The sequence below is a fragment of the Podarcis cretensis genome, assembly GCF_951804945.1.
Source record: "Podarcis cretensis genome assembly, chromosome: 9".
In the NCBI taxonomy this organism is placed as follows: Eukaryota; Metazoa; Chordata; class Lepidosauria; order Squamata; family Lacertidae; genus Podarcis; species Podarcis cretensis.
Genome location: NC_137178.1, coordinates 2,783,726 through 2,810,004, shown reverse-complemented (window position 1 = coordinate 2,810,004; position 26,279 = coordinate 2,783,726). Strand labels below are relative to the sequence as shown.

Here is a 26,279-nt window from a genome sequence, read left to right as displayed (position 1 = left end):
CTGCCCCCCATAAGGCCAAAGAGATTTACAAAATGTTTAGGGCTATGTGTACCTCTGCTTCCTTCCCCCAAGAAAAAAAGCACTAGCCCTGTGGAAAAATCACCAACCCCAGTCAAGTTGCATTCACACAATAGAGGGGGAAATCATGTGATTAGCTGTGATTCCTGCACTGAAGGGGGCTGGACTAGATGTCCTTGGGTTCCCTCCCAAATCTGCCGTTCTGCGATTCTGTGAATCTCCCGCTTCAAACGGGAGCAACCACCACAGCTCGCCAGGAAAGCTCTGCACAAAGACCAGCATTTGAGACTTTTTCTGAAACAGCTTCGCAGTTTATTCACTCCCTGATTACACACAACAGCGTTAGGGGTGGGGGCAAAGGGACAAAAAAAGAGCGTTTTTCCTTTTTCCAATGGAAGAAATGTTAAGGGGTGCATAGAGCACACACTGGGTGTACAAAGCAAACAATCATCATTCTTACAATATCCGAAAGCCCCTCTCCCCCCCCCAGGTGAAAACACAAGTCTAATACACACTTTGATGCCAAACCGGATTCAAGAGTTTTACAGATGGTCACCCCGACGCAGAGAAAACCCAAGTGTGGGCTTCAGGATCATGAACCATGAGCATAAATAGATATATATACACACACATAAATAGGGCCTTTCCTCTGCATCAGAGCAGGGTCTCCGCGGGAACTTCAAGCGCGAGGTGGAGGGCACCAATTCCCCGGTTCCCTGCAACCCAGGGATGATGCAGGATTCACAGTAGAAGCGATGGCTCCTAACTTGCAGAGATTAAGCGCCACCGTGAAGACGCGGGAGACACAGCAACCGGGTCCGAGCCGCGTCCAGAATTAGGTCGGTCAACAATGGCAGTGGAACCGCGCGCCATTCCAGGCATTTTTGAATACAGTGCCCTTCAGCCCCAGCCAGACAAGGGGCATGATGGGTGTTGTAGTCCCATGCATCTGGTTAGCAATGGCTGCAGGGCTTATCACAGTGATGTGGAGGTTTATTAAGAGACAAGTGCAACAAGCACACAAGTTGGAAGCCACCAACGGGCAGTAAACAGTTCAAAGTCCAGAGTCTCCAACAATTTGGTGGCACACACAGAATGCGACAGATCTAAGCCTGACCAGTGAGCAAAGGCCTGGCCTCTCACGCTACAAATCAGTTAACGGAAAGTCCTTTCTCTCTAGACAGAAACATACAGCATTCAGGTAGAGGGCTCTTCCTCTCCTCAATCGCAAAAATAGTCAAGCTACAAGACGTTTCTTCAGAGCTCCAGGGTTGGGTTTCCAAGGCAGGGGGATAGTTCCAAGTGCCAAGTACTGCTAAAATTCCTAATACTGAAGCCCTTTAGACTCCTTGTCACCCAGATACTGGCAGGTTTTTTTGGGGGGGAGTTGGGGGCTTTTCGTAGAGGACAGTCCCCCAAATACTAAAACACAGTAATTTTTTCTTCAAAATGTTTCCCTTCCGCTCAGAACTTCTGTGTCATCTCTGCCCATCATCCTGGGCTCACTATAAATAAACTGCATCCAAATTTAAAAGGTACATCTCTGTTTTCCATGCATCTGCCACATGCAGTGGAAATAAAGATTGGTAAAATGGGTTTGCGGTCAAAACAAAAAATTAAACGCACCCCCCAATTTTTTAAAACGCACGCATGTTTTAAACATAAAACATAAACACATAAAAAAGGGTTCAGAAGAGCCTGATAGGAGTGATGTATCCCACAACGTCGTTCTACTTTCCGATTTCAACGTTGCAAAAACACAGAACGTGGGAATCTGTGCAAACTAAGAATTCCTTCTAAGTGCTTTCCGCGCCCCCCCCCCCCGGTCCTTTGCGGTGTGCAACTGGAAAGAAGCTTTCGTTATGGACAGAGCTGATAAACCTTTGCCCCCACACTTTGGGGTGGAAGAACTAGAGGTGGGAGGCAGATTCCCCAGCCAGGAGCACAGGCTGGCTGGCTTACTGCGTTTCTTTTCAATGGTAGTCCTGGGGTAGGAGAGAGGAAAAGACTTGCTTCCCGGGCGCATTTTGGCCTCCGAAATCCTCGCCTCCAAGCAGACAGGCCCTTCGATGGGGCTCATGCACAACACACCATGCACAACCTCGATGTCGCTTCCTATGCAGTTTGTGGGGCAAGATTCCTCGTTGCCCCTATAGTGGACGTTTCCCAGTAGCTGCCTAGTTTCCCCCCTCCTCTTGAAGGGAGGCGGTGTCACAAGCCGGAGGGTGCAGGAGATTCTCCCCCAAGTTTTTCCGGAGAAAAGGTTCAGAAGCCGGCGATGGAAACACATCTCCGGGGTCAGAGAGAGAGAAAAAGACCCAAACCGGCAGAGGGAGATTCACAGCATTTGAGGCAGGTTCCAGCCCGCTGGACCCAGAGGTATCGCTATTGCTGGAGTTGCTGTTTAGATAAGCAGTTGCGACTTCCCCCACCCTCCCCCAAAAAGCAAATCCCAGAATCCAAATGAGCACAGTCGGTGGGAGAAAATAAAAAAGAAACGTCGATTGTTTTTCCCGCGCTGCAGAAGTCCACCCTGAATTAAGTGTGTGAGGAAAAAATGGCTGGCTCCTTAATTACTGCAGCAGCAGCAGCCCCTTTCCCCAAATATCCCCCCCTTCCCAACCACTCCCTCCCCGCCTTAGAAGTTCTTGAGGCGGCTGTACAACTCTCGCTTGCTTTTCTCCCCAGCCCATGTGCGACTCTTCAGGCGGAAATTGCGAAGGTCTTCTTTGAAGTCTTTGTGGTGCATCGGGCGGTAGTTCTGGGGTTCACAGTGGATCTGGTTTGGGGGGCAAGGAAGAGGAGAACAAACACTGCTTAGTTTATTTTTGGGGTTCCTGCTGTTATAAGAATTTTTAGGTCTTATATATATAGAGAGAGAGAGAGAGCCTTTTATCATTTTCGTTGCCCTCCTCTGCACACCTTCCAGCTTGTCTAAGCCCATCGTGAAAAACTCACTTGATATTGCGGGAAGAACTCTTTATAGCCTCCTTTCAAGACGTACAGCTCAGGATAGTGCAGGGAAGGGTAATCGTTGCTGGCCCGGTCCTTTTCCCTGACAAAACGGCACCTGTGGAGGAGAGCACAAATTGTTAACACACATAATCTTAAATATGGAGATGCAGGTACACACACACACACACACACACACACACACACACACACACGGTTTTCTTGCTGTTCTTGGCATCGAAGGACTAAAAGTACAGGGTCAGATTTAAGGTGCTGGTTTTGACCTTTAAAGCCCTAGGACCCACGTACCTACGGGACCTCCTCTCCTGAGATGTCCCATGGAGGACCTTACGGTCTGCAAATAATAACAGCTTGGAGATCCCGAGCCTCAAGGAGGTTAGATTGGTTTCAACTAGGGCCAGGGCCTTTTCAGTACTGACCCCGACTTGGTGGAACACTCTGTCACAAGAGACTAGGGCCCTGCAGGACTTGACATCTTTCCGCAGGGCCTGCAAGACAGAGCTGTTCCGCCAGGCCTTTGGTTTGGACTCAGTCTGACCCTTATGTTTCCCTCCCCTTATGGTTTTGATCTATGGGCTACTTTTAAAATGAGGCTGCATTTTAAATTGCATTTTAAGTTGGTTTTTTTCTTTTCTCCCCCCCCCCTTTCCCCCCTTATGTTTTTACTGTGATTTTATTGGTGTTAGCCGCCCTGAGGGCTGCGTATAAGTAAATAATAATAATAATAATAATAATAATAATAATAATAATAAGATTTCCACTTCAAGCTCCTAGTCCTGAAGGAAACGAAAATCTGAAAACACCTATTTCAGAAAAACTGGGAGTGGCTGGGTTTCAGGAGAGGAGGCGGCAGAATCTACTCACGCTCTGGGTCCTCTCTCGGAGGAGAACTCGCAGTGGAAAACAACGATCACCCTCTTTGCCGGGTCACACGGCACAATGGGCTTCTTGAGAAGAAACTCTTCCACATCCTTTTCCAGAGGAAGGTTCACAGCGCCCTGGAGAAAAAGGTAGGGTCAGGACAGGATCCATCAAACAGAACCATAGCAAAAAGCATCACCAGTTCCCTCCCTTCCACACCTGGTGTGCAAAACACACTTTTAAGTGCAGGTATGCAACAGAATACGAAGCTTGTTGAAATATGGGAATCGATCTTAAGAGAATAAAGATTTCTGTGGGTGAGCAAGACTCAGACTTTCCGCCCAAGACTCACTGCCACTTGATGCTAAGTCTCTAGCGTGATACTTTCCGATTTTGTAGAATCAAGGGATCCCCCAGCGGCTATCCAGTCCAACCCCCTGGATAGGAAGATGTCAACAAGCCCTTGGCTAGTCCAGGAGTAGAGAGTGATATAGGGGCATGGATTTTGTGCTTCGCCAGGACTCTTGAACTTGAATTGAAATGAACTGAAGGAGCGTCTCCACCCCCATTGTTCGGCCCGGACGCTGCGAGAAGCCAAGTTACAGGGAACCAGGCAGAGGGCCTTCTCAGTGGTGGCGCCCGCCCTGTGGAACGCCCTCCCACCAGATGTCAAAGAGAAAAACAACTATCTGACTTTGAGAAGACATCTGAAGGCAGCCCTGTTTAGGGAAGTGTTTAATGTGTGACATTTTAATGTATTTTTAATATTTGTTGGAAGCCACCCCAGAGTGGCTGGGGAAACCCAGCCAGATGGGCAGGGTACAAATAATAAAAAAATTATTGTTGTTGTTGTTGAAATGCGGTCCAGTTTTAGGAAGCCAGCAGCTGAAGAGCTGGACATTGATCTGGGGGACAAGAGGTGTTGAAAGGTCACCACTTCCCAGACCTCCTCTGGTAGCCTGGAAGGCGGGCTCTGCAGGCAACAGGAATAGCCTACCTCACAGGAGGGGTTTGCCAGAGCAAAAGAAAGCCTTTTTGCACGTCAAACACAACACCAAATGCAAGGGCCACCACTGATTTATTTTTTTAAAAAAAGCATCCCTCAATATACAGTTTACAAAACACTGAGGATACAGGGAGGAAAACACAATTTGATAAGAGAGAAAAATGATGCAAGGTTTTGTTTTTCCTCCAAAGTCGGTCGTGGGAAGTGAAGGGGGTTGGAATAGATGACCCCTGGTGTCCCCTTCCACCTCCAAAATTACACGAAGGGATGGGGCCACGAACCTCAGGGGTCAGAAGTAATTCTCAGGAGGCATACTGGGCTTATTCTCTTTTTTAAAAACAAGCTTAGTTTGGCTTTTGAGGGGTTGCCCCCACCCCACAAATGCCCCCACTGGGAATAGCACCACGTATTGGGGTTTCCAGAGGTGGGGCGTCGTATGGAAGGAGCAACCAGCTCCTATTGGCAACACGACCCAACTAAAATACTACAAAAATGTAGCCGCTGGTGCCCTGTGTCCTGTACAATCCTCCAACCCGTGACAGATGTTGTTTTATTGGCACCAGGAGGGTCCCAAGCCGGGCTGGACTCTGGCAGGGTGATCCCTCCGCCCTTTGAGCTGCGCTTGGGACAGGGGAGGTTCCTCAAACCCAGGGCAGATACAGTCCAGCACCCGACTCCAGCTGGTGACCTCAAGCAGGCCGAGAGCTCACCTTGATGTGGCCTCCTTCGTATTCATAGGGGTATCTGCAGTCCACGATCACACAGTTCTCAATGAGGTTGCTGAACTGGCCTGTCAGCACAGCCGCCATCTGTGGGCAAAGGACAACAGTAAAAAAATAAGCCATACGCAGAATCACTTGTATTATTTTGCAACGGAGACTTTAAGCACTGCTTGCTGCCATCTTGGGAGTGCAGCCTGGAAGACGCCACTGGTGCCAGACTTTTTTATATTATTATTATTATTATTATTATTATTATTATTATTATTAATACTTTTCACGTTTATACATTTCATTAGTTCTACAATCATTTTAACATTTCAAAGTTCAACTTCCTTCCCCCTCTTTCTGCGGTTCCTTAAATTTATCATCTTCTGCAAATTCATTTAATTTGCTCATTTAATTATCTACTTTAAATATATACTCTAATAATAATAATAATAATAATAATAACTGTTAATTTATACCCCGCCCTTCCCGGTTCAGAAAACCGGGCTCAGGGCAGCTAACAACAAATTTAAAACACTTCAATTGATGCTACAAAAAACAGCATAAAATACAGTATAAAACGTGAGTAACAATGAAATCAAAAATCAAATTGATAGGTAGGATTTGGTAGGAGTCTTAAAAGCCCAAATTTTAATGTCCCTCTAGCGACTATGGTGGCTCATGTTCCAGAAGTAATGTTTTTAGTGTTAACCTGAAGTGTAGACTCAATTCTGACCAAACTCCAGGTGTATATTTTGCTCCAGGAGGCCGAGTTTGGTCAGAACCAGGGCACATCGGTTTCCAGGTGCGAATTTCCTCCCAGCTCTCCTTCCCCCATTATAGTATTTTTGAACAGTTGCATTGGGGCGCAAAATCCATGGGGTAAAGCAAGGCTGTATGACCAGGTCTTCAAGGTGGTGGCCCCAACAGCTGCAGAAAGCAGAGCTACAGGTCCTTTGTGCTAAAGAGGCCCAGGATATTGGATTCCAAACTTGCTCACCATTTCTGGAGAGATGTACTTGAGGTCCTGGTGCTTCCCTTCCACCGTTTGCAAAACGTAAGCCTGGCAGGGAAACAAATGCATTTTAGTCCTTCTGAAAGGCTACGGTCAGCGCTCTCCGACAATAGCAATGCGGCTTCACTCCGTGAAAGAAGCGGTCGATTCAAAGCACCGCACCACTCACCCCACGTCGCTCCGGATCCCCAAAACAGGGTTTCCCCGTGAGTAGGGGAGGCGCGAATGGTGCCAGCCGAATCCCAAGTTCACAGGCTTCTTCCGCCTGTGATTTCTATGGGTCTCCGCCTTCGCCGTGGCGGTCAGACCCTACTTTTCACGGAGCAAGTTCCTCCCGATCGGAGGAGCTCCGCCATTGCCGGAGGCGCCAACCCCGGAAGTCTCCGATTTCATTCGATTTTTGCATTGTTTCGTGTTTGCACTGGTACTGCGAGCAGTCTTTTCTGGCCAAAAGGCAGTGCACGCATAGCATAGCATAACCTAACACGGTTTGCAGGGATGCAAAGAGCGGGATTCTTGCCGGTACCTTTGAGAAGTCTCCGATCAGCTCCCGGTGGTCATTGTCCAAGATGTTTGCGATCTCGCTGGGGCAGCAGGAGCGAGAGCGAACCAGCCGAGGTTTCTAGGAAAAGCGGACAAAAATAACTGTTAGGGAGGCTCTGCGGCCACATCCAGGGTGCCAAACCCAGTAAGATTCCCGAGATAGGGAGCAGGGAACCATTGGCCCTGTACGGTGCTGGTGGACTGCGACTCCCATCGGCCACAGCAAGCATGGCAAAGCATGGTGGGAGTTGTAGATCACTGACACCCAGAAGGCCAGAGGTGGGGACTTTCTCCCACTAAAACCAGCAGAGGCTCCTTCCTGGGTGCCAGCAAAGGGCAAGTCATTTGGGCAGAAGCTACATCAGAATCTCCTCCCAGGTTTTTGCTTTTTAAATAACAACTGATAATTTTATCACTATATTCTGCTTTGAAACTTTCGTTGCAGTCAAGAGCTACACAAATCTTGCAAAATGAAATAAACAAACCCACAAAAAGCTGCCGCCACCCCTTTCTTCTGATGCAGCCCCCAGAAATTGAGCACAACCTCAGAAGAAATATGTGGCAACCCATTTTAAAAGACGGGGCCAGAAAAAGCCCTTAGGACTTGGCAAGCTAAGGGGCTCAACCAGCCTTCACACCAGCAGCCTGCCTCCCCCCAATTATATTATTATTTAAATTCATTAGCTGCCTTTTTTTGCCGCAGTAATTCGAAGCAACCTCCAACATCTTAAGCAAAAGACACACGTCAAAAAGAAAAATCTGAAAGTTTAAACTACAGTGGTGCCCTGCAAGACGAACGCCTCGCAAGACGGAAAACCCGCTAGATGAAAGGGTTTTCCGTTTTGGAGGCGCTTCGCAAAACAAATTTCCCTATGGGCTTGCTTCGCAAGACGAAAATGTCTTGCGAGTTCCTGCGGGTTCCCCCCCCCTTTCCCTAAGCCGCTAAGCCGCTTATCAGCTGATGAGCCGCTTAACAGCTGATCGCTAAAAGCCGCTAAACCGCTAATAGCGCTAATCCGCTAAGCTGTCAGTGGGCTTGCTTCGCAAGACGAAAAAACCGCTATACAAAGAGCCTCACGGAACGGATTAATTTCGTCTTGCGAGGCACCACTGTACATTAAAATATCCCTGCAAAAAGGCCACAGATGGTTCAAAGCCAAAGGCCTGGTGAATGAGGAACGTTTTCACCTCGCGCATAAAGATATGCAACGATGGTGTCAGATGTGGAGAGCGTTCCACAAGCAGGGAGCCACCCCTACAAAGGCCCTGTTCCCTTTATGGCCGCTTCCAACCCCTCCCTCTTCCCACGTCCTTGTGAGGCAGCCTCTGTTGCATGAATTACCGGCTCTTCTTCCTTCTCTTCGATGGCGCCGCCAGCCAGACTCTTCCGCCTCTTGTTTTTCACCGGCGTCTCTTTGTCCTGGGGCCGGTCCAACCGCTTCAGAATGGGCCTGATGACAGCGCTGGGCATGGACGGGGAGCGGAAAAGACGGCGGCATTTGCCGGTTCCCAGGGGGCTCTGCTCCAGTTTGGGGGAGAAAGAGGGAAATCATGAGACTCCAATACTGCATGAAAGATAGACCGACCTTGGCACGGTACTTTTTATTTACCATATTTTTCACTCCATAAGACGCACTTTTCCCCTCTTAAAATCTAAGGGGAAATGTCTGTGCGTCTTATGGAGCGAATGTGCGGTCCCTGGGGCTGTGGGGGGGGGCCCTGGGCTTCCCCCGCCAGCCCCAACAAGCTCGGGGAGCAGCGGAAAGGCTGCGCAGCCTTCTGCTGCTCCCCGACCTGCTCTTTGGGGCTGGCAGTGGGGGAGAGCCGGGCTTTCCCCCGCCAGCCCCAAAGAGCAGGTCGAAAGGAACCCAAAGCCTCCGGAGCACAGCGGGAACTTCCGCTACGCTCCGGAGGCTTTGGATTGCCTTCACTGAAGGCGACTGAACACACCTTGAACGCACTGAACGCACCTTGTTTTAGAGGGGGAGAACAAGGGGGAAAAATCTCCCCCTCTCTGCGCAGCGCCCCTTCAGCGAAGTGGCAGGAGAGATGTTTTTTTTCTTGTTCTCCCCCTCTAAAACAAGGTGTGTCCTATGGTCAGGTGTGTCCTATAGAGCGAAAAACACGGTATACAGACTTTTAAAAATGCAACAAAGACAAAGCCATTGCACATGGCCTCGAAAAATATACTGTTTGTGGAAATATCGCAGGGTCAGGAGGAAAGGTCTAGAATGGATGACCTCCAGGACCCTTCCGACACAACGATTCTAGAAATTCTCCACCGCTGTTTCTTAGCAAGATTCAAGGTCCACATGGGGAAGGCTTGAATCAATTTGTCTTTCCCCTCACAAAAGTGGGGCAAGGCTTTGCTGACCTGGCAACCTCCGGAGGCTGCGAACTACAACTTCCATCAGCCCCTGCCAGGACATAGGAGTCACTGAAACAGGCTAACCATGCAGACAGTTTCAATCTCAGCAAGTAGCTGGAAGGCCAGGCGGCCATCCGGCCCTAGCATATCCAGAGCAGTTTGCAAGAAGCTCCAGAAATGAGCGGCCCGCTCCCAAACACCCCACTGCAATAACTCTCTATTAGCAAAAAAACACACACACACTATAATAATTTATAATAATAATTTATTATTTATACCCCGCCCATCTGGCTGAGTTTCCCCAGCCACTCTGGGCGGCTCCCAATCAGTGTTAAAAACAGTACAGCATTACATATTAAAAACTTCCCTAAACACTATCTGCACAGGGGTTTCAGGCCTAATGAGGACAGCAACTCATATCTGGTAGGTCTTCCCCCATGAAGCAGTTGTTGAGACTGAAGGTCCCTGATTCCCCATAGCTTCCTAAGTCTCCTCTTCTCCAGGATTTCCCCCAAGCAATCAGAAACTGTGCCTCTGTGAAGCCAACCTCTCCTCCGCCCTCTTCACGCCTCTCCTGGTTCTTTGAGATTCATCTCTACCTCTCTCCTGCTTCTGCCTCCAATTCTGGGCTGCTCTCTGCCCTGGTCTCTCCCTGCTCACTGAGCCCTGTTGCCTCTTGATCTTCCAACACATCTTCTTCCCAGTCCTCCCGCTCTTACCACCCGTTGTCATCCCACCACCACTCCCCACTGGGGAAGGAGATGGGGATCTCAGGAGAGGAAAGAACGAGGGAGAAGGAAGGCCTGCCCTCAAGCTGAAGTTTCTCTTCCTTAAAATGCCACGCCAACACCAGTACCAAGACCTTGGTCACCCACAGAATAAATTCTTTTTTGGAGGGGGGGGGGACAGGGACAAACAAAGGGTGTTAACACGGCACTGTCACGTACCAGGCTGGACTCATCTTCCTTCCTCACCAGAGGGGCCATTAGCAAGTTCTCCATACCCAACGGGAAATTTCCATCGCCCTGGAGGAGGGAGGGAAAGTAGGACCCATTTATTGAAGCGGGGCTGGCTCAGGAGACCCCCACCCCAGGCTGGGGGTTTGTGCAATAGGAAAGAGAGGGCAGGGGAACCCCAAAGAAAACCCAACAGCGATATGAAAGGAGAAAGTGGCTAAATCTAACAAGCAGGGAGCCTCAAAACACACCAGAAGAAAGACAGCCAAAGAAAAGGAATCAAAGCAGCCCATTTTAAAAGCTTAGGAGAACAAAATATTCTGTGCTAGCTGATTACTGGGCCATTTTTTGATGGCTGCCCCACATACAACACAGGACAGTACTCTTATCTGTATATTCGAAGCTGCCATACATAGTGATGCTACTGGATCAAGTAACAAGAGATCTGCCAAGGATTCTTTACTTGTTGTTTTAGAGCCTGGAAGACCAGGGTTCGAATTCTCTCTTAAGCCACTAGGGTGATTCTTCAGCCAGCTGACATCTCTCTGCCTAGCCTGCCTGACATGGTTGTTGCAAGGATGAGAACTGTGGATGCCATCATTAACTTCCTCGGAGGAAGGTTGGAATATGGATGTCATACAAAAAGGCGGTCCTTGCACAGACCCACAGCGCTGTTCCCTTGGGACTTCTACAAAATTTTGTAGAAATTCTACAAAAACTGCCTTCTGTTGAGTCCGAGCTGCAAGCAATGACAAACTCCACACAGAATTCAGAGAAAATCTCAGTATTGATAGTATATTTTCTATCCAGGTCACAAAGACAAGTTCAAAAATCGGCCAGCTGTGTTTAGCACAGCTCCTCCCCTTCTATACGCCTAACAAGCAGACAAGTCTAATGAATTTTGTTATTTTGGAGGAAACTCAACAAAAAAAAAAACAGCAGTTCGCACGCAGACATCAAAAAACAGCAGCGGAAATGGTGGTACAGGCTGAGGTTTGCAGAGTGAGCCGTGAAAGTTAAATTGCAATGCCAACCAGGTTTCTTTGGGAATTTGCACCACTGAAATCTACTCCCAAGTCGGCCTTGCTTGGGATTACAGTTCAAGCAGACACAATTTTGCTTTCTTTGACACAAGATAGGATATTAAAAGCCTTACCTTCAGGTCTTCTTCATCCAGGATTTCCAAAAACCCATCATCATCATTATCTTCGTCAACCATGAAGGAGGTCAAGGACGAACGGCGGAGGTAGACATGGCTATCAGACCCTGGGCTCCTGTTCTCTTTCTCTGGGCTCGAATACTGAAAGGGGCAAGGAACACAGAACCATCAAGACATTTTGCATTTATTAAAATCCTTTATGCCCTACGAGAAGGCTCCCAGAGTAGCTTTTTAAAATAACAACAACAACAACAATAATAATAATAAATTCAGCAGCATTACTCTTGGGTTTGCAATCTTAAAAAGACACAGCACAAGAGGAAAAAGGGACAGGAGGGACGAGGAAAACATGCAACAGTGAAAGACATGAAATGGGAGGGGGCTGAAAAAAAGCCACCGTTGTGTGTTTGTTTCAAAGCACCTTGCCCTTCCACCTTGTTCATTTTGTTATGGGCATATCTCCTGTTCTTCATCAAACGTAGTAACAGGAATCCCAGGAGATCTCCCACCCGGGGTCTGTCTAGACCTGCTTAAACCCAGCTATGTGACTTTAATTGGCAGTTAACAATTGGCTGCAAAAGGAAAAAAACCTGGGGGGTTTCTATGCTCGCCACTTCTGCAACAAAAGCTGTTCTCTCCCCCCCCCCTGCCAATTCTTGAAGAATTGAGTGCAATGCTCAACATGGCAAATTTTCTCCCAAAACGCAGCAACTGCTGGGACTGTGCATGTCTGCATCTAACCTCAGCTAAGAGTTACAGGCACAGTTATCATCCGGCTGAGAACCAAAAATCCATCTTGGCTTTAACGCCAAGAATTAGGACCTGGGAAACGAGAGGCGACCAAAAACTGCATAAAAACAAATAAATCAGAAAGTATTGCTCTTACCCAAAAGAAGCACACTCACCATGAGATCTGGAGCAGAGTTTGGCCTCTGTGCAAAGTGGTTCTTCTTGCCAGCCCCACCACCGGAGAGGCACAACCTGCCCGCAGGTTGCAGGGGCTTCTTGAAGATGGCACCTTCCTGCAGGGGGAGGAAGTAGAGATGCGCTGCAACTTTCGGAAGGACGAGAGGAAGTCACCCTTCAGCAGCGCCGCGCAGTGGGCGGAGAGGGGGGGGTTAGGGGGTTGCACCAGGAAGGCACAGTTCTCACCACTTACATTTCCCCCGTTGCCTTGGAGGCCAGAGTCCGTCTCGGCTGCTGCTGGCCTTTTGAATTCCTTGCAGTTGGAAATGTTCCTCAGCGTGGGACTTGAGCCCAGAAACTGCACCTGTCAAGCCACAGAAGGATGATGAGTTTTGCACTCAGGTTTAGATTCTGATGGGCAACCCCACAGGACAAGCGTCTCCACGCTCCATCATTCAGCCAGGACACTGATGTCCAGCTCCAAGGGCCTTCTGGCAGTTCTCACTGTGAGGTTACAGGCAACCAGGCAGAGGGCCTTCTCGGTGGTGGCGCCCGCCCTGTGGAACGCCCTCCCATCAGATGTCAAGGAAATAAACAACTATCTGACTTTTAGAAGACATCTGAAGGCAACCCAGTTTAGGGAAATTTTAAAATGTTTGGCGTTTTATCATGTTTTTAATATTCTGTTGGGAGCCACCCAGAGTGGATGGGGAAACCCAGCCAGATGGGCGGGGTATAAATTATTATTATTATCATTATTATTTTGAAAAATTAGGACTCAGCCTAGTTGCACGAAGACTCCCTTGCTCCTGAGCATGTACAGAATATTTCCGTCCCCACTTCTCAAGATGAGGAGGCACCAAGCAAAGCTTCCTGGTTTAAAAAAACAGCTGATAAACTTACCGGCAAAGACTGGATTCTTCTGATGGGAAGATAATCACTGCAAGGAAAAAGAGGGAAATCATCGTCAGCTGCAGACTTTGGAACTCTCTCCCACTGGAGATTTTTATCCTACTCTGAATCTGTGCCCGGTCTGAAATTATTTAGGAAGTTTTCAAAATTTGTTTTTTACATATGAAACTGCTGTGTTTATTGTTGATGTTCTCTTCTCAAATCGCTTTGCAATGTTCCATAAAAAGATATTCATATCTGGAACGGGATAAATATATTTGCAATTTCCAAAAGGGACATTTGCAGCCTCTCAACAACACCCCAACAATCCCAAAGGGCAGATCCAGGTAGGGGGGGGCCTCTATGAAAACCTGCAGATACACAGCTAACAATCAGTGGAGGCAATACCGAGTTAAGACCGTACAAGGCAGCTTCCTGCATGCAGACCAGGAAAACCTTTGCCGCTCGATTCTGCTGCATGCATAGGCGACCTAGTTAATCACCCCAGCCGAAATAATGGGAGCTTTGCCAATAATAATAACAACAATAATGAGCAGAGACAGGAAAAAAAAGCCCACCCACCAAACCCAGAAACCTGGAGATAATAAACCCTGCAATATTATTAGCGTCTGCAAGTCTTGGCGTGCTCAGGCAACGTGCAGAAGGTAGCAGATGGTTTCTTAAGCAAGACAGGAGTGGGTGGGAGGGTGAAGCCCTCAAGGATGGGGGCTTGAAAGAATCTCAAAGGAGAAAGGGGGAGGGAGAGAAAGAGTCAGGGGGCTTTCCTGGGTCATTGTGCCACTGTAGGATGTAAAGCACTTACTTTCTGAAGACTCTTTGAGACCCGAACATGTTCCTCTCAAACCTGTTGGATGAAGACATGAAAATCATGCATGTTTCGCTCAGTGCCAAGGGGCACCCCCAATGTGTTGCTGGTGCCGTGTGGGCTAGCGTGGGTGCGAATCAGGGCCAGCTACACCCTAATCTGGGCTGCGTTGCCCCAAAAGCAGAGAGGGAGGCAGAAATCCTCCCATTCATAAAGAAGGCACACAACTTAAGACCATCAAAAGAGCCTTCCTGGATCAGGCCCAGCTAGTCCACAATGGCCACGACCCATGTGCCCCAAAGGGAAAACTCCAAAGCAGGATTCGAACACAAGAGCAGCGCTCCCACTTGTTGTGGTTTTTCAGCAAGTGGGAATCAGGAGCGACTGTGGAAGCAGAGCAGAGCCATTGCGGCCATAACCCTCTCCTCCTTCTCCTAATCCACTTCTAAAGCCATCCAGTTTAGTGGCAGGGAGTTCCACAGTCTAACCATGTGCTGCACGAAGATGGACTTTGTTCTATCTATCCCGAATCTCCCAACATGCAGCTGCCTCAGACCTTAGGCGGAGAGGGAAGAAAACTCCCCCCCCCTCTTTCTCCCCTGTTGCAAACTTCTGCCGCCTTGCCTGCTCTCTAAATCAAGCAATTCACCAAGGAAGGCCATCCGTCAGCTGACCAAAGCTACACATTTTTCTTTTATTATTTTTCAATTCTGCACTTCAGAACTAAAAGCACGGTTGCCCAACGCCTTGCTTTTTTGTGCCGAGTTCAGATCCCGCTCCTCTATAGCCATACCGTGCTCAGCCATTCCTGTCTCCCGCTGTGCAGTGGTTACACACACACACACACACACAGAGAGAGAGAGAGAGAGAGAGAGAGAGAGAGAATGTTTCCCAGCTGCCCTGAGATGGGCCCCCTTGCGCTGTGGCCACTCGAGAGTTAATAAGCGTGGCCCGGGCCGTTGCAGGGTGGTCTTTGTGGAGACATGAAAGCGGCTGCCAGCTGCTGCCAGCTTTGGGAAAGGAGGGAGGGGGCCTTGGTTCAAGGATCCCCAGGAAAGAGGATCAAAGATCCCTTTCTGCATGGAGGCGTGGGGAGAACGAGGGCATTCCCATGGCAGCGGGTGCTGCTGCAAATCGGGGTGGGGACTCTCCCGGGTGCCATCTGCCAGCTACGTGGCACAAACCCAATTCCCCCCCCCCCGGCTATTGCTGAACACACACACCCATCGCCAGGTTATTCCCCTCTGCTGTTAAGCAACATTTGCAACGGAGGATCGGAGGTTTGGCTTAATTCAGCTAGGGCTGCGCAACAGGAGACGCAGCAAGCCACGCGCCGCAGATCACTTATAAGGATGGCAAGAGGGCTGGATCAGGCCAGTGGCCCATGTGGTCCAGTCAAACAGCGGCTGACCAGTTGCCTGTGCGAAACCGGCAAGCAGGATCCGAGCACAGTAATAAATAATAAATTTTTATTTATACCCCGCCCTTCCCGGTTCAGAAAACCAGGCTCAGGGCGGCTATCAACAAATTTAAAACACTTGATTGATGCAACAAAAAACAGCATAAAATACAGTATCAATAAATTCAAAATTCAAAATCAATCTAGGGAGAAGATACATCCAATAAACATTAGATGATCACCAGGGCTAGCTGGCTAAATTAGTCCTATTTGGGCCAGGAGAAGCCACTGTGTAGTGGTCCAGGGCTGGCTTGCTACGTGAACACATAGGGTTGCCCTAGATCAGTGTTTCCCAACCTTGGGCCTCCAGATGTTTTGAGACTACAGTTCCCATCATCCCTGACCACTGGTCCTGCTAGCTAGGGATGATGGGAGTTGTAGTCCCAAAAACATCTAGAGGGCCGAGGTTGAGGAAGCCTGCTCTGGAGGAAGACGCACACAAGTCACTGCAGGTCCCAACCAAAAGGAAAATGGATATTATAATAATAATAATAATAATAATAATAATAATAATAATAATAATAATTTATACCCCGCCCATCTGGCTGGATTTCCCCAGCCGCTCTGGGCAGCTTCCAACAAAAGACTAAAATACAATAACCTAACTAAAATACAATAAAATTCAAAGCCCATCTGACCCCTCGCTGCAGACTCTTCACAAAGGCAATCTCCACCCACCCCAATGCACCCAAGACAGAAGAGAGACAGTGCAGTGTAGTGGTTACAGTGTCGGACGAGGGCATGGGTTCAAATCCTGCCGCTCAGCCGTGAAGCTCCCTAGGTGTCTCCTCGAGGGCCCCATCGCTGTCTTATCTCAGCCTAGCCTCCTCGCAGGGATGTTGTATGGAGGCAGTTAAACAAAGAGGGAAAAGAATGGATGCCACCTTGAGCTCCTGGGAGGAAAAGCTGGGCTATAAATACAGAAAATGAACACAGCCAACTTCCCCCCAATGGAAGGCCACTTCTCACAAGCCACCTAGACGTGGGGGGGGGGGCTCTCCAAGGCTTTTCTTGCCATTCTCCCCTTCAACCTGCACACAAGCAAGTCGCAGCCTAGCAGGTCCCCCTTTGCGTCTGTACCCCCCCCCCAAGTACAAAAGGCCTCCTTGAAGGAGCCCCGTTTCAACACCTTGGAAGATGGATGAATGCAAGAGAAGGAGGCAGAAGGCTGGGAAGGGAAGAGAAGTATTTAAGGTCCTTCAACAGGACACTCCCAAGGAATGCAAGCTTTTCAACAAGAGGCTGTGGCTCAGAAATCCAGGCAGATGTTTCCCTGCTTCAATAAAGGGGGCGGGTGGAGTTCCAACCATCTGTCTCCGATCCCCATTCACCCGCCTTGCAGCTGCCAGGCTAGAAACGCCCCCCCCCCCCACAGGGCAGGTGCAAAAGGGGACTTTTAACTTGAAAAAGATCAAGCCGAACCCACTTTTTAAAAAAATCTCCAGCCCTTCGGTTGTGGGAAGCGAGAGAAGCTTCTAATTGCACGATCTCAAAAAGGTGCCTTTTTAAATAATATTAGGAATGGGGGAACAGGATACATTTTCAAAACCAAATAAAAAAATTCCTTCCAGTAGCACCTTAAAGACCAACTAAGTTAGTTCTTGGTATGAGCTTTCGTGTGCATGCACACTTCTTCAGATACCAACTTCTTCAGATATCTGAAGAAGTGTGCATGCACACGAAAGCTCATACCAAGAACTAACTTAGTTGGTCTTTAAGGTGCTACTGGAAGGAATTTTTTTATTTTGTTTTGACTATGGCAGACCAACACGGCTACCTATCTGTAACAGGATACATTTTGCCCAGCAAAAAAAAGTGTGTCAACGCTGTATTGAGAGGGAAACAGACAAACTTGCCTTAATTCCAAAAACCTCCAGCATTTGGGAAGGTTCCATTGTCACAGATGGACTGGCCCTGGTTTCAGAACCCCCCCCCCTTAAAACGCTGGCTTGACTTGGCTTGCCCTTCGAGTGCCATGGGGTGCCTGCCTGCCTTCAGCCCCTCCAACTAATGGGGAGGGGGAGTTTTAATCAAGTTTCTAAAATGTTGGCAAACTGATCAGCTGCAGCAATGGATTAAAAGCTGCAGTACTTTCAGCATGACCCAGTCTTCTGTGGTTCAGAAGGGGGGGGGCGAGAAACAGAAGGAAAAAGATTCCCAAAGGACACACGTTTCACCCCACCCCCCAGGCCCAATGAGTCTCTGGCATATTGGGCATTCAAGTAAAATAAGAAATGCAATTTGCTGTGGTTTCCCAACACACACACTTTTTATTAACTGTCTTAAATTGTTGTGGTTGGTTTTTCCCATTGATAATTTCATCTCTCTTTTTTTCCCAACTGCTTGCAAACTACTTTGAGGTGGGAGTGTTATTTTCTTCAATCCGGCGCTGTGCGAATTTTACGAAATAGATAGATAGGGTAAGAGCAGGCGGCCTTTCGAAAGCAAAGCAACCTTTTGAAAGGAAACTCTCAGCGTCATCCTGGCCACAACTTTGCAGAGTCTTTCCTGTTAAGACTCTGAAGACATCGACAACAACAGGAAACCATCAGGAGTGCGGTTAAGACCTTAACCCATCAAGTCCCAAGAACTAGACAGCGGTCCAGCCCCACACCTATTTTTGGGGAGGGCAGGTTTCAAAAATACCGGTTGGAACCATCTCTTGGCAGCAGCATGGCCCAAAGTTTTTTGCTTTCTGCTGGCAAAGGTGGAGCGCTCTTAATTCTCCCACGGAGACTGGTTTTTCTCAAGGCTGCTGAGAGATGGGAGAGGCCCGTTTTCCCACAAGACCACACCTGTCAACCCCTCTCGGCTCGCTGGAGGCGAGGGAGGCCTGGCCCAACCTGACTATATAAGTGCATCTGCAGGGGACTGGACTAGATGACTCTAGGGACCCCAACCAACTCTCCTGGTCTGCCCTGCAGAGGACCTTAAGGTCCACGAATAACCATAGTTTAGAGATCCCGGGCCCTAAGGAAGTCAGATTATCCTCCACCAGGGCCAGGGCCTTTTCAGTGATGGCTCCGACCTGGTGGAATCCTCTGTCCCATGAGACCAGGGCCCTGAAGGATTTAACCTCCTTCTGCAGAGCTATTCCACCTGGCTTTCAATTTGAACTTAGCCTGATCTTATATTCCCCTTCCTTCCCTCCCCCTCCCCTTTTTATGAAGATTCCCCGCTCTGGGATCCCACAGCTAATTCTCCCCTGGTCTCCTTGTTGGCCCAAATAGGACTAATTTAGCCAGCTAGCCCTGGGGATCATCTAATATTTATTGGATGGATTTCTCCCCTAAATTGAATTTACTGTTATTCACGTTTTATACTGTATTTCATGCTGTTTTTGTCACATCCATTAAGTGCATTGCACCCTACAAATTTGGTGTCGATTTCAAGCGCCTGCACACAGATTCTCTACTTATGCTACCGGAGGCCATGCAAGCAGATTTTTGGACTGTTGTGCGCAGCCCTAGGCACAGAACAGCATTCTGGCACACCCTGGAATGCCGGCGCGATATGGGAAATGGATTAGTCACAGTGGATGCAAACTTCCAGCGAAGACCAGCATTTCAAAGTATTGAAATCTGGGCACTTCAAATACATTCGAGGAGAGAACAAAGGCCACGCCAATCCACAAGCAGTAAAGGGATTAGGAGGGCCAGAAAACACATCCTCAGCTTTGAAAAGTCACCTGAAAACAACCAAGCCATAAACCTGCCACACACAGCAAACCTGAAACCAGCTATACCTCACCCTCTCCAGCAAATGCAGGAAGGTTCGAGCAATCCCCAAAGAACAGAACCAAATCTTTTTAGGTTTCACCCCCCTTTGGCTACACTACAGGTCTGAAACTGGTTTGGAGCCCAGCATAGCTCCTGCCGAAGAACTTCAGGAGATGCATTCTGGGTGCAAGTCCATGGGACAGCAGACAGAGCCCAGATTACAGTTAACAGGAATGAGAATGACACAGGTTTCAAATTAGGGGAAGTTGCCATGTTCTCGCCCCCGGGGGTTGGGGGTGGAAAGAGACACATGGGCAACCTAAATTGAATTAAAGACCAGTGGTCCTTTCTTCAACAAGGCCGGCTCATCGTCTTTGCACATCTTCTGCAGGCCACCATTTTTTTTGGGGGGGGGGGTTGTATTTGAATAATGGTGGAGAGAGATGATGATGATGATTAATATTATTATTATGTATTCTTTTATATATTGTGATTTTATGTCGTCAACCACCCTGAGATCTAGATGTAGATCTCATTATTAGTTGTAATAACAATAACAATAACAATAATAATAATATGATCTACCCTTAGATCTCAGGGTGGTTCAAGACATAAAATCACAATATATAAAAGAATAAATAATAAAAGCAAAACTAAAAGCAACCCAATAATCTCCCCTTCCACAACACAATTCTTGAGCCATTTTCTGTTGTTTCTTGGAAAAACCCCTTGGCCCTTTCTGCTCCAAGAAGCTGGCAAACTAAAAGTAAGTATCAGCAAACTGCATCAAAAGACAGAGCCTCGGGATTAACGCTTTTTCACGCTCCATCAAATCCTCATTTAAAGCCTTTCTGCTGGGGGCTGAAACCAAACAACCAACACCTCCCTACCCTTCAAGGATCAGCAAAAAAAAAATTCAACTTACACATCTTCCAAGATCTCCAGCTCTGGCTCCATTGGGGAATCCGGGCCCATGCCTGCGTCAACAACAACAAAAAGATGTTCCCGTGAGGAAAGAGAGATTCGAGGAGTATCGGAAGGGAGCCCCCCAGCCTTTGAGGTCTTCCGTGGGGCTCTTCTCTTCCAATGCCATATTACACTAAGGAGCCTGACAAAACTAGACATTTCTGGGAAGAGCTACAAAGAGGCTCCAGAAGGCACATTAGGTTTCGGGAGCTTATGGGATAATGGTGGGGTGCAAACATTTGAAGGGGCAATGAGAGAGAGGGCGTATATTTGGGCTGCCACACAAAGATTTAGGGCTTGGGAAGGAAAGGGGCACTTCTTGTGTTCCAGGTGCGCGGAAACCCTGGACTTTTTCAGGTATTACGGAACTTAAATTCCCCACACCCCCAAAAAACTCTGAACACTGCACCCTTAAGCTCCATAAACGGAGCCCCAGTGCCCCCTACTCCATAAAAAGCATCCTTCAGAACTGCGGCATGAACAACCCACTAAAGAAAATGGTTCAAACTGTTTAGTTTGATTAATGCATGGGTAGGCAAACTAAGGCCCGGGGGCCGGATCTGGCCCAATCACCTACTAAATCCGGCCCATGGACAGTCTGGGAATCAGTGTGTTTTTACATGAGTGGAATGTGTCCTTTTATTTGAAATTCATCTCTGGGTTATTTGTGGGGCACAGGAGTTTGTTCATCCCCCCCACCAAAAGAAATATAGTCTGGCCCACCACACGGTCTGAGGGACAGTGGACTGACCCCCTGCTGGAAAAGTTTGCTGACCCCTGGATTAATGCACTTTACACCTCCGACGCCCCCCTCCCCGCCTTTTACTGCACCCCCTAGATAATTGATATGGTCTGAGTTTAGCCACCCTGAAAAAGGCCACACATTCTCCTGATCCCAGATCATATAGTATCTGTAATCCTGGATCACAGATCATCTGCTTCAGGCCATGCCAACCCCTGATCTACAACTGCAGGGAGAGTCTCAGATGCTTTTGGGAATGCCCTGCTTTTACAGATTAAAGGTTTGCTGATATGGTCCAGGAACCCTTCTGGAATCTTATCAAGAGAGATAAACGAGGTGGGAAAACCAGCAAGAAGTTTCTCTGTTCAGGCTTCCCCAAACTGGCGCCCTCCGGGAATCTTTGGACTACAACTCCCATCAGACCAGACGCTGCGGACAATGGTCAAGGAGGGTGGGAATTTTAGTCCCACGCTTAACTGGAGGACCAGCGGTTAGCTGCCTTTGCATTCCAAGAGATTACGACCGGCAATGGAAGGGTGCCTATTAGAATTAGCCGAGATGGCAAAATCGACATATTTAATCAGCGAAAAAAAGACAACACTCAGAACTGCTCTTCCCAGAAAATAAGAGCCCGTCCTTTCGCAGCTGCTTTAATTGGGGTAGAGAGATAAAACTATCAATTGGGGTCGTTTGTTTGCTACTATGACGTGCATTTTTATGTTTTTATATTGCAAACCAAACCTCCTTGTGATCATCGGATGAAAGGAGATACAAAATTAGTTATTATTATTATTTAACATAATATAGGGGAGACACACTAGTCTCCCCAGCTTTGTGGGGGATCCCTTCCAACTTTATGATTCTGCCCAGTACCATTTTAAAGTTCCATACTGTTATTCATGTTTTTATACTGTATTTTATGCTGCTTTTATAATTAAGTGTTTTAAATTTGTTCTTAGCTGCCCTGAGACCGGTTTTTGAACCGGGAAGGGCAGGGTATAAATAAAAAATTACTATTATTATTATTATTATTATTATTACTACTACTACTACAGGGTTGGAAGGCAATTCAACAGGGGCTGTTCTCCTAATCCCATCTCTTCCCCACACAGTGAGCAGGTAGTTTTTTCTTAACACCCCCTTGACATAGTTTAGTGAAGCACAGGAGCCCCCTTTGGGGAAGGCAGTTGGCGGCCACCTCCAAACACCGACCTGAATCTCCGGATTCCTGAGAAGACTCAGAAGAGACGGAATCCTGCGAGGACCACTCTTTCTTGAAGTCAAGGCCCAACCGCTTTCTTCTCTTGGGGGTGTCACAATCACTGCAAACCGAGAAGAGAAAAGACCAGTGATTAAGAAACTTGGAATATATTATTATTATTATTGATAATAAATAGTAGTGTTACCCCACCCATCTGACACCCCCCAGCCACTCTGGGTGGCTTCCAACCTATATAAAAACATAATAAAACATCAAATATTAAAAGCATAGCTTCTGTTTTGTTCAAAATCACGTTGTCCTTCCAAGGCAGCCATGGCCATATGTTCGGACGACAGCTCCCATCCTGCTGTCTGGGGCGCTGATGGGAGCTAAGGTTCCTGGTTCCAAGGAGGCCCAAGAGAAAGTCATAGTTCCTGCTCTCATTTCACCTGCACAACCACCCTGCGAGGTTGGCCATGCCGGCCACATGACCCGGAAAGCCGTCTGCGGACAAACGCCGGCTCCCTCGGCTCAAAAGCGAGATGATGGAAATGTAAAGAAAAAGAAGAAACCTTTTGCCATATGTGGTGGACGTGCCCCAGGGTAAAAGACTTCTGGGAAATAATTTATAATGAACTGAAAAAAGTGCTGAAAAACACATTTATTAAAAAAACCAGAAGCCTTTTTACTTGGTATAGTGGGGGGTGAAATCCCAAAAAAGGATGTTACTTTTGTTCTGTCTGCCACAACAGCTGCAAGAATATTGCTAGCGAAGAATTGGAAGAAACAAGATTTACCAACTATAGAAGAATAGGAGATGAAGATGATGGACTATATGGAACTTGCCGAACTGACCGGGAGACTCCGAGACGGTGGAAGAAGTTTAAGGAATATTTGAAAAAATATGTTAATATTTACATCTTAGAATAGCTTTGGAAGTGGATTTAGGCTGTAGGGTTAGAAGTAGTGTATTTTAAAATAGTATTATTTGTAAGTGATAAAATGTGGAGGTTTTTTATGGTTAAAGTAAGTGTGATTAAAAAAATGGTTAGAAATTATGATATGTAAACTGCTAAAGATGAGGTGAAATGAAAATCAGATAGGGGGGACTTGGAGAAGCCCACCTAACAATGTTTTGAAAAAATAAGGATAAGACAATAATCTGTTTGTATTGTTGTGTTTTTCTGTTTGTGTTGTTTATTTGTGTTATAAAAGGAATTTTAAAAAATTGGGGAAGCAAGATGAGCACCGCAACCCCATAGTCGCCTTTGACTGGACTTAAACGTCCAGGGGTCCTTTACCTTTTCCCTTTAGGCCAGCCACTCTCTCAGCCCAAGAATAGCTTTACAGCCAAGCATAGATTTGAACCCAGAGCTTCCCACCTTAAGTGTTGCAATCGTGCCCCTTTCAACTAACTTCCCTGTTTTACTTTTTTTTTTTTAAAAAAAAGGATCTGGGGAAGAGTTTTGTGAAACAGAGAAAGCTTGCTTACTCCTTTGCAACTTCCTGGGTTCCAGATTGTCACAGCTCCGCTTGACCAAGTTTCAGGCCTCTGGGCAACGTACAGAGTGCCAGTCACCTTATCGTAAGCCACAGCGAGATGCCAGCTGCTCAATGATTAACTTATGGGGCAGATCGGCTAGCCTGATGGGAGAAGCTGCTTGGGCAAGGTTAACTGCAGGCCCAGAGATAAAATAATATATCTCGCACCCATTTCCTCTTCCTCCACCCAGCTGCACAAAAAATGTTCTGGCCAAAACCCCTGAGGGAGTGGGTGAAAACACAGAGAGCCCAGGAGAAGGGAAATGGATGGGCTAGGGTCTTGCCTGAGACCCCACCAGCCTGTCTTTGTGCTTGAAGTCCAGTGCTGCGTCTGTGCAGGCAGAAAAAGTGGCTTCTCTGCTAAATTCTCTCGTTTTTTTCTCCCATACACAGTAGGGGCTTCACTACCCACTGAACACACGCCACTGTGTTCAGATTGCAAGCTGGGCCTTTCAAGCACCCAATTCACAGAGTAGAAAGAGATTTGTAAAAATGGAAGAGACCATGGGGGCCCCCAAACCCTGCAAAACAGCTGCTCGCTCTTTCCACCCAGGAGAGAAGTTGGGGGGGGCAGGAAGAGGGGGGGGGTTACAGACTCTTGCTTTTTTCCAAACGCACAGAAAAAAAAAACCTTGCAATGTTGCAAAGGCGCGCACGTGGCCCCCTATCCCGCAAATTACCCTTCCCCCTTTTCGCGTGGAATAAAGCCACGCGCGCCTCTGGAGGATCGGACTGCTCGATCGCTTGCAAAAAGCGACACGTACTCCCCACCCCCCACCCCCCAAAAATAAGGGGTTTCCTTTTAGGCCCGGTGTGTTTTTATACCACCCCCGGGCAAATCCTGCATGCACAAAATGACATGCAAAGCTAAATTCCTGCAAAAGCACACACACCCCCCGCAGAGCTGCAAGATCCCCAATTTTCCTCCTCCAAGGCGCTAGTCCTCGTGGTCTTACCTGCCCAGGCCGGTCAGCTTGTCCATATTCAGTGCCAAGGTGGTGACCGGGGACATCGCGGCGGCTCCGTCGCCGTCCGGGAAAAGGGTCTTGGGCCCGACGGCGAGGAAGCCGAGGGTCTTCCTGGATCTCCGGGCTTCGCGGCAGGCCGGGGGGGAACCCGCGGGTACCCGGGCGGTCTCCATCTGGGGCTGCTGCGCGTAAAGGCGAGAGGCTGGGGAGGCTCCGAGTTTCTTTCTCGAAGCGCCGCGAAAATCAAAGGAGGAATCCGATCGGAGGGAATGATGGCTGCCCGCTTCGGTTGCGAAGACACGTGTCGGGGCGCGTTCCCACGAGCATGCATCCAGGCTCGGCGAGAGGCTGCCGCGCCGACGTGCTCCCTGGTGAAAGAGATGGTGCTTTGGAGAGAAGCAGAAATAGAGATATCCCGGAGGCTTCTTTTCAAAAGCTGGCGCTGCGAGGACAGGGCGAAAGGAGAGAGATGCTCGTTGCACAAGAGGAAGCAAGGATGCGCGGCGCCCCGAGCGGGGGGGTTTTATAGGCGGCTGGGAGGCGGGATGCAGATGCTCCGCCCGCATCCGCGGATGCTCCGCCCGCATCCCTCGCCGCGCCGCTTGCATATTCGAAAAATAACAGAGCCAAGAGGAGAATGTTGGGCAGCCAATGGCAGCGGCGCGGGAAGAAAGGAGGAGGAATTTGCAAGGGGGGGGGGGGCACCGCGAGAAAAGTGCACGATGCACGTGCACGTGTGAGCCCGGAAAAAGGGCGAGCGGGGGGGGGGGCAGGGTTGCACGCCCTCCAACAGCGCCGGATTTACACATAAGCTAAACAAGCTGCAGCTTAGGACCTCACTCTCTTGGGGGCCCCCCCCAAAAAAAAATTAAAGGGGGAAAAAACCCCTGGATGTTACATTTCCAAAATATAAGATGAAAAAACAAATTACTTTGATAAAAATGCATATTTTTGTTATGTGCAAACGGCTTTCGAAACTAAATTAAAGGGGGGGAAGCTGGATGTACATTTCCAAAATATAAGATAAAAAAACAAGTTCCTCTGATAAAATACATATTGCTTTAGATACCTATTAGGTCCATAAATGACCATATAGCATATATTCAACACAAAAAACGACGACAATTTGTTGTTGACAAAAGACAGCTGGACATATAAATGGCCCCATTACCTTCAGTAGTTTAGGGCCTCATCAAACCTGAATTTGGCCCTGGAAACAGAAACGACCCCTTCCATAATGATAATTTTACTGTTTATACCCCTTCCATCTCACTGGGTTGCCCCAGCCACTCTGGGCAGCTTGCAACATATATAAAAACATAATAAAACATTAAACAAACAACAGCATGGCCTTCAGATGGCTTGGGGTTCGGATAAGACTAATAATGTTATTATCTATACCCACCCATCTGATCGGCCACTCTGGGAGGCTTCCAACAGTTATAAAAACATA

The 26,279-nt window shown here is 48.1% G+C and overlaps 1 protein-coding gene across 3 annotated transcripts; it reads right to left on the bottom strand.

Annotated features, from left to right (window-relative positions):
* Positions 1-307: 307 nt before the first annotated feature.
* CDC25B (cell division cycle 25B) lies at positions 308-25,347 on the bottom strand. 3 transcript variants are annotated; one of them, XR_013842456.1, is made up of 17 exons: positions 24,815-25,347; positions 22,328-22,437; positions 20,333-20,384; positions 14,227-14,268; positions 13,416-13,452; positions 12,766-12,876; positions 12,512-12,628; positions 11,604-11,747; positions 10,439-10,516; positions 8,466-8,645; positions 7,107-7,202; positions 6,566-6,628; positions 5,569-5,667; positions 3,856-3,989; positions 2,977-3,088; positions 1,965-2,797; positions 308-1,890 (listed from the first exon to the last, which is right to left on the bottom strand). XR_013842456.1 is itself a non-coding variant. In XM_079990922.1 (16 exons), exons 1-16 carry the CDS (start codon positions 24,997-24,999, stop codon positions 2,657-2,659), a joined length of 1,701 nt encoding a protein of 566 aa, XP_079847048.1. In that variant the 5' UTR covers positions 25,000-25,347; the 3' UTR covers positions 308-2,656. The 3 variants fall into 3 exon arrangements, 2 of the variants coding, with proteins under 2 accessions (XP_079847048.1, XP_079847049.1); XM_079990922.1 differs by having other exon boundaries at positions 308-2,797; XM_079990923.1 differs by having other exon boundaries at positions 308-2,797; positions 8,466-8,642; positions 24,815-25,346.
* Positions 25,348-26,279: the final 932 nt, after the last annotated feature.